Source organism: Sapajus apella, unplaced genomic scaffold (genome assembly GCF_009761245.1).
Source record: "Sapajus apella isolate SASKATOON/1434 unplaced genomic scaffold, GSC_monkey_1.0 scaffold27, whole genome shotgun sequence".
In the NCBI taxonomy this organism is placed as follows: Eukaryota; Metazoa; Chordata; class Mammalia; order Primates; family Cebidae; genus Sapajus; species Sapajus apella.
The window spans coordinates 10,150,422-10,160,770 of record NW_022436967.1 but is presented as its reverse complement, the minus strand read 5'-3'; the positions used below and the strand labels follow the sequence as shown (position 1 = coordinate 10,160,770).

General features: G+C 43.5%; 1 protein-coding gene across 1 annotated transcript; it reads right to left on the bottom strand.

The window, feature by feature from the left end:
* Positions 1–8,562: 8,562 nt before the first annotated feature.
* On the bottom strand, positions 8,563–9,244 carry LOC116560776 (myosin light polypeptide 6-like). The gene has a single exon (XM_032292252.1). The coding sequence runs from the start codon at positions 9,174–9,176 to the stop codon at positions 8,721–8,723; it is 456 nt and encodes a 151-aa protein (XP_032148143.1). The 5' UTR covers positions 9,177–9,244; the 3' UTR covers positions 8,563–8,720.
* Between the last annotated feature and the right edge of the window lie 1,105 nt (positions 9,245–10,349).

The following is a 10,349-nucleotide window of genomic DNA, read 5'->3' as shown; positions in this document are numbered from 1 at the left end:
AAAGTGAGCCTTGTCAACAAAAAAAAAAAAAAAAAAAAAAAGAAAAGAAAAAAAAAAAACAACCCTAAGAGGGTCCTGAGCATAAAGGTGCAAATTCACCACGTTGTAGTGGTATGACTGATCAACAAAGAACAAAGACATAGCCAAACACTGATTAATAGGGAGTGGCACAGCCTCACATTTCATTTTTAGTTGTAATATTGTAGTTTTAAAATTTGCTATAACTAGGCTGGATGCAGTGGCTCACACTTGTAATCCTAGCACTTTAGGAGGCCGAAGCAGGAGGATCACTTGAGGCCAGGAGTTCAAAGCCAGCCTGGCCAACATAGTGTAACCCTGTCTCTACTAAAAGTACAAAAAATTAGCTGGGTGTGGTGACAGGCACCTGTAGTCCAGTTACTCAAGAAGCTGAGGCAGGAGAATCTCTTGAACACCAGTGGCGGAGGGTGCAGTGAACTGACATCGCACCATTGCACGCCAGCCCGGGCAACAAGAGTGAAACTCCATCTCAAAAAAAATAAATTTAAAAAAATTTTGCTGGCCGGGCGCGGTGGCTCAAGCCTGTAATCCCAGCACTTTGGGAGGCCGAGGCGGGTGGATCACGAGGTCAAGAGATCGAGACCATCCTGGTCAACATGGTGAAACCCCGTCTCTACTAAAAATACAAAAAATGAGCTGGGCATGGTGGCGCGTGCCTGTAATCCCAGCTACTCAGGAGGCTGAGGCAGGAGAATTGCCTGAACCCAGGAGGCAGAGGTTGCGGTGAGCCGAGATTGTGCCATTGCACTCCAGCCTGGGTAACAAGAGCGAAACTCCGTCTCAAAAAAAAAAAAAAAAAAAAAAAAAAAAAAAAAAAAAATTTTGCTGTAACGGGTCTTATTCCTAAACCCCCTACCCAGCTTGGATGTGGGGCAGGAGTGTTCTTAAATTTCCTATTAACTGTATTTTCTGTCTCTTATCAAAGTCCAACTCCCAGTTGATACTCTTTGCTTGGGATGGTGTCCAGGTGCAAGAAGGGAGCCTCAAAAGCCTGGAGTGCTGGAGAGGGGTGGCCCGCTGTCCACACTGGCACACGCGAGTTCCCGACTTTGCTGCCCTTCACACAGCTTCAGCATCTGAAGATGAGCTGCAGTGATCTCCAGATTGCAACTCTCCTCTGCAGGCCTCCTCTTGCCACCCAGACCCTGCCAGACCAGCAGTCCAGGGCCCAGCTCCAAAGCACAGCTCCGACATTCAGGTCCCAGGTACAGTACTGCAGTCTCCACCCTCAGCCGTTCCTGCCTGACTCAGTGGGTAAGGCTTCCCCTCAAATCCCACCTAGGGTAACCAGCAGGCCCAGGTCACGAGTCCAGGAATTGCAAGCCAATCAAGGCTTGAGGTACTGCTTGTCTGATAAGTGACCCAGACCATGTGTGGAATCTTGGCTTGACAAGACCTACCCCATTTCTCCTCCCCCAACTTCATCTTCCCAGTCTGACTATACTGGATTGGGTTCCCCATTTGGCAGTAAAACTTGTGCGCTCAGCCCTGAATCACTAGTCTCTTAGCATTTTTCTCTGTAACAGGCAAAAGCCCCACAGTTCCTGTCATGTCTTATGTCCCAGCAGGCAATCTCCCCTCCTGATCCATGGCATTGTGTGGAGGCTCATTTCCCCCTTCTTCTGTCTCCCACTCCTTCCCACAGTACTCAGGGCCTGAATGGATGAGCTTCTGGCAGGATGTCTTTCCTCTGGTCGCTAACCTCTGAGGCCCAGCCACAACCATAGAAGAGGGGTCTTCACTACATTATGCAAGAAGGTGTAACACAAAAAATTAGCTAGGTGTGATGGCAGGTGCTTGTGGTCCCAGCTATTCAGGAGGCAGATGTGGGAGGATTGATTGAGCCCAGGAGACAGAGGTTTCAATAAGCCATAATTGCCACTGAACTCCAGCCTGAATGACAGAAAAATATTAAAATAAAATAAAAAAATGTTTTTCTCAAAAAATAAAAATAAAATAAGATGTGGTTTGAGTTCATCATGTGAGCTGAGAATAGTAGAGGAAGCTGGGTCCTATACTGGGACCCAAAATACATTAGCATTATATATGCAATTATATTTCCATTGAAACTAACTTTACATATTATTAATTGGACTTTTCAGGGGGTGGGGAGGGGGAATTATACTTAACAAAGAGTTACTGCCTGACTGTCATGTGCAAAGTACTGGATCCTGTCTGCAATGACCTGACATCTTGGAGAGGAGGAGAAATATGTTTAGAAATATCTTCAAAGAAAAAGACAGGGCCGGGCATGGTGGCTCATACCTGTAATCCCAGCACTTTGGGAAGCCAAGGCTGGTGGCTCACCTGAGGCCAGTAGTTCAAGACCAGACAGGCCAACATGGTGAAACCCCATCTCTACTAAAAATAAAAAATTAGCCAGGCTTGGTAGCATGCACCTGTAACCCCAGCTACTCGGGAGGCTGAGGCAGGAGAATCGCTTGAAGCCGGGAGGCAGAGATTGCACCAAGCCAAGATTGCACCACTGTACTCCAGCCTGGGCAATAGAGCAAGACTCTGTCTCAAAAAAAAAAGACAGAAGATGGTAGGTAAGTGCTACAAAAGAAGCTCAAAGTATCTTAGAAGCCTGGAGATGGTGGGATGACTTCTGAATTGGTAGACCCAGGAAGGCTTCAAGGAGCATCCACAAACATCTGAGGCTTGCTTAGGGAAAGAGAATATAGGAAGAAATAAGAAATATTGTATCTGCTTTTGAGGATTCATGATCTAATAGCAAAGACTAACATGTTTTGTGGGGAATGTGATATTTAAGCCAAACCTTGAAAGACATGTACAATTTCAACAAGCAGAGATAATGAATAAGAGAAAGAGGGATTTCTAAAAAAAGGAAAGCATGAATATCACCGACCTATGGTTTCCTTCCCTTCCCACCCCAGCACCACTTCATCCACAGGGTGAATCATCTTCTCCATACCATGCAATCCCACCTCCTGACCACATAGTATTGGCTAGTGAATGTTGGTGGAATTCTTACCCAGCAGACCAATCAGTTCTTCCCTGAGACTACTGAGAAAAAGTACTCAATTTCCCTTTGGGTATGAAAGGTAAATTTGGAATCTACTGATAACTATGACTTTGAGAAATGCAGGAAGAGAATCTGAGAGAGAAAAGACAGAGAGAGGAGTGAGAGAGAGGAAGAGAGAGAAAAATATAAAGCAGATACAAAGGGGAAAATGTCCTAGAGAGAGAACCCTTGTGGCCTGTGTGTCTCTGATTCTGGATGTTCATGAGTCTTAGCTACATTTCTGACCTTGGGTTCCCTGAAATACAATAATATCTTTATGATACATTTTTCTTTTTCCTTAAGCTAAATTGAGGTTTTTGCTTTTCATCTTTGCACTAAAAAATTCCTAACCAATTGTGTGATGTAAAGGGTCTCATTCTGGGCTAACATTCTTTTCAGCCTTAGCCCACCTGCACCCAGGTGAAAAACAAAACAAAAACAAAAAAGTTCTCATTCTGTCACCCAGACTGGAGTGCAGTGAGCTGAATCATGGCTTACTACAGCCTTGACCTCCTGGACTCAAGCAATCCTCCCATGTCACTCTCTTAAATAGCTGGGACTAGAGGTATGCGCCACCAGGCCTGGTTAATTTTTGATTTTGTGTAGTGACAGGGTTTCACTATGTTGCCCAGGCTGGTCTCAAACTCCTGGGCTCGAGCCATTCTCCCACCTCAGCCTACCAAGGTGCTAGGATTACAGGTGTGAGCCACTGCACCCAGCCTGTATTAGTTTTCTAAGGCTACTATAACAAATTACCATTAACTTGGTGGCTTAAAACAATAGACGTTTATTCTCTTACAGTTCTAGAAGGTGGAAGTCCAAAAAATCAAGGTGTCCACAGGGCCATGCTCCCTCTAAAGGTTCTAAGGAAGAATCGTTTCTGGATATCTTCTGGTTTCTGGCAGCTGCCAGTGATCTGTGCTGTTTCTTCACCTGTAGCTGCATCACTCCATTTCTATCTCCATCTTTACATGGCCGTCTTCACTCTGTGTGCCTCTCTGTCTTCACATGGCCTTTATTCTAAGGACACCAGTCATCGGATTTGGGGCCCACCCTAATCCAACTGGACCTCATTTTAACTCGACTTCTGCAAAGACACTATTTCCCGATAAGGTCCCATTCTGAGGTTCTGGGCAGACCTAAATTTTGGAGGGAGACTATTCAACTCAGGACACTGCTTCAATGCACAAAGGCACCGGGACTGCAAGTTCAGACCCTGTTTCGAGCCAGGTACTCAGAAACGGGTGTTGTGCCGGGGAACTGGGGTTTGCTCTTTACCTAATGAGGAGGCATCAAGTGTTCTGGACAGGAGAGTATCATGGTCTTAGTTTAATGGAGGACTGCTGGTCACAGTGTGTAACCTAACCTGGAACAGGGATGGATAAAGAAGCAGGAAAACTGGCCAGGCGTGGTGGCTCATGCCTGTAATCACAGCACTTTGGGAGGTCGAGGCAGGTGGATCACCTGAGGTCAGGAGTAGGAGACCAGCCTGGCCAATATGGCGAAACCTCATCTCTACTAAAAATACAAAAATTAGCCGGGCATGGTGGCAGGCGCCTGTAGTTCCAGCTACTCGGGAGGTTGAGGCAGGAGAATCGCCTGAACCCGGGAGGCAGAGGTTGCAGTGAGCAGAGATTGCGCCATTGAGCTCTAGCCTGGGCAACAAGAACGAAAGTCCATCTCAAAAAAAAAGAAGAAGAAGAAGCAGGAAAACCAGTTATGCTATTCGGTGTCGGGTGAAAGGTAACACAGTGTCCGGTCAAGATAGCAGGTGTAGGAATGAGGGGAAAGGGACAGGCGGGAGACACACTGCAGATCCAGAGTTAACCAGACTCAGAAATTTTTAACATAATTGTATGGTGAGGTAGGAAGAAGAGAGTGAAGAAAGGGAAGAATTTAGATGCCGTGTACAATACGGGGATCCATAAACATCATCGAATAGTTGCCAGATGAGAGGCGGCATGACCTGAAGGGCTGGTATATAAAGAGAAAGGCAAGGCTTGAGGATCACAGAGTTGGGCCCCCATAGACATTATAAGAGGGGTCAGGGAGTTGGAAATAAGTTCTCTCCGTTTTGATTATTTCCATGAAAATTATTCTGTGTTTTCATAAGAAGAATCTAGAGCATAGTCCTTACCTGCTTTTATTTTCTTTAGGAAAACAATGTTTGATACTCTTTGCTTACGTCAGGCTTCTTATTTGAATAGTATATTTTTTATTTGAATAGATATTGCCAGATTACTTTTCTAAAGGGCTAAAACAATTTACTTTTCCACTGGTATCACATGAGTTTCCTTTCCTCCTTTTTCTTACCATTAGCAGGTATTTGGACTCTTTAATTTTTACTACTTGAAAATGTGACTTCTTTTAATGGCTGCAAAGCATTTCATCATATCAATATACCAAAAATTGCTTAAATGTGTCCTACTTTTGGACATTTGCATTTTTTTTTTAACTATAATAAAACAACCCAAAGGCCTGGGGCGGGTACAGTGGCTCACGCTTGTGATCCCAGCACTTTGGAACTTTGAGGCAGATGGATCACGAGGTCAGGAGTTTGAGACCAGCCTGGCCAATATGGTGAAACCCTGCTACTACTAAAAATAAAAAAATTGGCCAGGTATAGTGGCGTGAACCTGTGGTCCCAGCTACTCGGGAGCTTGAGGCAGGAGAATCACTTGAACTCGGAAGGCGGAGAGGTTGCAGTGAGTCAAGATAACACCATTGCACTCCAGCCTGGGTGAGAGTGAGATTCTGTCTCAAAACCAAAAAACAAAGAAACCACCAGAAATAATGCGTATTTTTTTCTATTTTTTATTTTTTTGAGATGGAGTCTCGCTCTTTAGCCCAGGCTTGCGTGAGGTGGCATGATCTTGGCTCACTGCAACCTCTGCCTCCCAGGTTCAAGTAATTCTCCTGAGTAGCAAGGAATGCCCCAGTTTCAGCCTCCCGAGTAACTAGGATTATAGGCGCCCACCACCACATCCAGCTAATATTTTTTATTTTTAGTAGAGATGGGGTTTCATCATGTTGGCCAGGCTGATCATGAACTCCTGACCTCAGGTGATCCACTTGCCTTGGCCTCTCAAAGTCCTGGGATTACAGCATAAGCCACAGTGCCCAGCCAAAATGAGCATTTTTATATATAAATCTTTGTCCATCCAGTGATGCTCACAATGATGTTTATAATTAGAAAGATGACACAGGTGAAGTTTTCTCAGGTGCTTTACTTTGTTGCTTGTCTTCCCGTATGACTTTTACTTCTTTGCTACTGTTTTAGGTGGACAGGGAGTGGTATGAGAAAGGGAAAGGGTTAAAGCAAATAAATGTTTTATTATCTTTGAATTCTATTTATATATGCCTTTCCTGTCCTTCATTACAAAGTGATCTAGAACTGCTATTAAGCCATTATTAGTTCTCTAATTTTACCTTTTGCATAAATGAAATTTCTCATTTTATTGAGGGAAGAACAAATGTAAAAGAATCCTAACATTATCTGTAACCTACAAAAGCAGCTTGACTCTTTCTTTTCTTTTCTTTTCTTTTCTTTTTTTTTGAGATGGAGTTTTGCTCTTATTGCCCAGGGTGGAGTGCAATGGTGTGATCTCAGCTCACTGCAGTCTCCGCCTCCCAGTTCAAGCGATTCTCCTGCCTCAGCCTCCCAAGTAGTTGAGATCACAGGCATGCGCCACCCTGCCCAACTAATTTTGTATTTTTAGTAGAGACAGGATTTCTTCATGTTCATCAGGCTGGTCTCGAACTCCCGACCTCAAGTGATCTGCCCGCCTCAGCCTCCCAAATTGCTGGGATTACAGGCGTGAGCCACTACGCCTGGCCTGACTGTTTATATTCTTAGACATAGAAATTCTGAAAAGCATCACCTTTTTTTGCTACAGTGAAAAAAAAAAATGAGATTTATATCTCACTACCATGAATGATTTATATAATAATATATGAGTGGATAAATAAACATCCTTTTCTATCGTCTTCTCCCTTAAACTTTAGCTATTAGAGTCAAAATGCTTCGATTGCAGAATTCTCACTTGAGCAAGGTTTTTGTGTAACATTATTCATATTCTTGGCCTTGGATAGCAATTAAGTCTCTCAAGTCTAAAATTGCTTTGTTTGCTTTTTAAAGAAATCTGCCCACCTTACAGACCTACAAGTTAACTAACCAGCCTGTTTTTCCTCCAAGAGGAATTTGGTCTGTTGGTTTCCTGCCAGCTCTTCCTTGCAAATTGAAATAGTTCAGCTTCACTGTTTCTAGAACATAGGATTCATTACCACTGGATTTTTGCCAACAAAGTCCCTCTTATGTTTTTTTAAAACTAAGATGATTGTTACAGAGTGACCTGGTGGACTGGACCCACGATGAGAAGTTAGGCAGTGATATACTAGATGTGTGCATGAATGTTCCATTCTGGGTATTGGGGAGGCTAGGAGGATGGGATTCTGGGAGGGTGAGGAGGGCATTCAGGGTGAAGCCTTGGGGACTGGAGTGGAGAAATATGTATGAGAGATTAGGTAAGGTTTGGCATATGTGAGGCAAGACTTAGATTCCTCCCTTGCCCTCAGGTCTCTATCACAGAAAGGGCACAGTCATTCATTCCTTTTGGTCATTTGGTTAGAAAACAGACAGCCAGGTGACAGAATATTTATAAAAGGCTCTAAGAAGAACCATCCTCTCTATTGTTTCCATTTTCTCTCTCTACCTCTGCAACTCTGCTTATCCTTCTGTTTCTCCTGGCACTGAAAGGGAATGCCTTCCTGCAACAGAACAGAAGTCTCAGGAATGTATACATCAGCATAACCTATGGCCAACATGAATTTTTCATTCACATGGCTCTGTTGAATGACATAATGAAATTCCTTTATTTTTTAGGTTACTTTCTAGGAATTTGTTAGTGTTTAAGTTTTTTCTCTTCTAATTTACTATATATATATATATTTAATTAAATTTTTAATTGTGAGATAATTGTAGATTCACATGCAGTTATAAGAAAAAATGCAGGCCAGGGGTAGTTGTTCACACCTGTAATCCCAGCACTTTGGGAGGCCAAGGTGGGAGAATCACTTGAGGTCAGGAGTTTGAGATCATCCTGGCCAACACAGTGAAACCCCGTCTCCACTAAAAACACAAAAATTAGTCAGGCATGGTGTCCCACATCTGTAGTCCCAGCTACTCGGGAGGCTGAGGTAGGAGAATTGCTTCAGCCCGGGAGGCAGAGGTTACAGTGAGCTGAGTTGGCGCCATTGCACTCCAGCCTGGGTGACAGAGCAAGACTCTGTCCCCCCCCAAAAAAAAAAAAAAGAAAGAAAGAATGCAGCTGAATCCAGAAGCGAGTTCCCACAGCGCCTAAGAAGTTAAATAATAATAATAATAATGCAGAAAAATCTCACGTACCATTTACCCAGTTTCCCCCAATAGTAACATCTTCCAAAACTATAGTACAATGTGACTAGGATATTAACATTGATAGAGTCAATATTTTTTTTTGCCGGAGAGCAAGTTTTATTTGGTGAATTCTGACGGCAAACATCATCCAAGAGAGACAAGATGGGAAAGGTGCTGAGACAAGAGAGCCTAGGCGCCTTCAGGCTAGATGCAGAATTCACACAGGGAAAGGCACGGACTCTGGGGAGACTGGGAAGGTCCTCAGCCATTCAGCACCATGGGGACGAGCTCTTCATAGTTGATACAATCATTGCTGTCCTCATGCCCTGCCACCCCCATCTCTACTTCATCCTCTGTCATCTTCTGACCCAGTGTGACAAGAACGTGCCGGATTTCAGCACCCATGACGGCGCCATTTCCTCCCTTGTCAAACACCAGAAGTCCTTCAACATAAGCCTCATAGGGGCCCTGGTCCTTGTTTGTGGCCACTATTTGCAGCATGGGCAGAAAGTGCTCAAAGTCCAGCATCTTCATATTCATCTCATCACTCTTGGGGTTCCCCTGGACCTTGAGCACCTCGGTGTTGGTGGGGTTCTGGCCCAGGGCCCTCATGACATTCCCACACTGGCTGTACAAGATCTTGCCATCATGTGTTTGGTCAAACAGCTGGAAGGCCTCCTTGAACTCTGCGGTCTGGTCTTCGGTGAAGTCACACATCTTGACTGCTCAGCTCTGCAGGACCTTTTCCTGCAGTAATGGCCTAGAGTCAAGATTTATAAAAATTTCATCATCACAAGAATCCCTCCTGTTGCTCTTTTACAGCCATGTACACTTCTCTCCTACCCGAGCCCCTTGTTATCCCTGGCAACCACTAATCTATTCTCCATTTCTATAATTTTGACATTTCAAGAATGTTAATTAAATGGAAACATACAGCGTGAAATCTTTTGGTATTGGCTTTTTTTTTTTTTTTAATTCAGCATAATTCCTGGAGATTCATGTATATATCAATATTTAATTGTTTTTTAGTTCTGAGTAATATTTTGTGGTATTACTACAGTTTGTTTATTCACTCATCGAAGGATGAGTGGGTTGTTTCCAGTTTTTTGCCTATTACCAGTAAAGCTGTTATGAATATTTGTTTTGTGTGTGTGTGAGAGATGGCGTCTCACTCTGTCGCACAGACTGGAGTGCAGTAGTGTGATCTTGGCATACTGCAACCTTTGCCTCCCGGGTTCAAGTAATTCTTGTGCCTCAGCCTCCTGAGTAGCTGGAGTTGCAGGCACCTGCGACCATGCCTGGCTAACTAACTTTTATATTTTTAGTAGAGACGGGGTTTGCCATGTTGGCCACGTTGTTCTTGAACTCTTGCCCTCAGGTGATCTGCCTGCCTCAGCCTCCCAAAGTGCTGAAATTACAGGCCTGAGCCACTGCGCCTGGCCTGCTATGAATATTTGTGTACAGGCTTTTATATGAACAAGATTTGTGTCTCTGGAATAAATGTCAAAGAGTGCAATTGATGGGACATGTGGTAGTTGCATGTTTAGTTTTATATGAAGCTGGCCAACTGTTTTCAAGATTGGTTGGACCATTTTACATTCCAACCAGCAGTTATGAATTAATTATCCACTTTCTCTACATCCTTGCCCACACTTGATGTTGTCACTAGCCATTTTGATAGTAACTGTAGTGATGTCTTATTGTGGTTGAAATCTACATTATTTTCCTGATGGCTAATGATGTCAGAGACCTTTTCATGTGCTTATTTGCCATCTGTACATCTTCTGTGGAAATGTCTGTTCACTTTTTAAAATCCATTTTCTAGCCTTATTATTTGATTTTTTAATTGTTGAGTTTTGGCTGTTCTTTTTTTTTTTTTTTTTTTTTTTT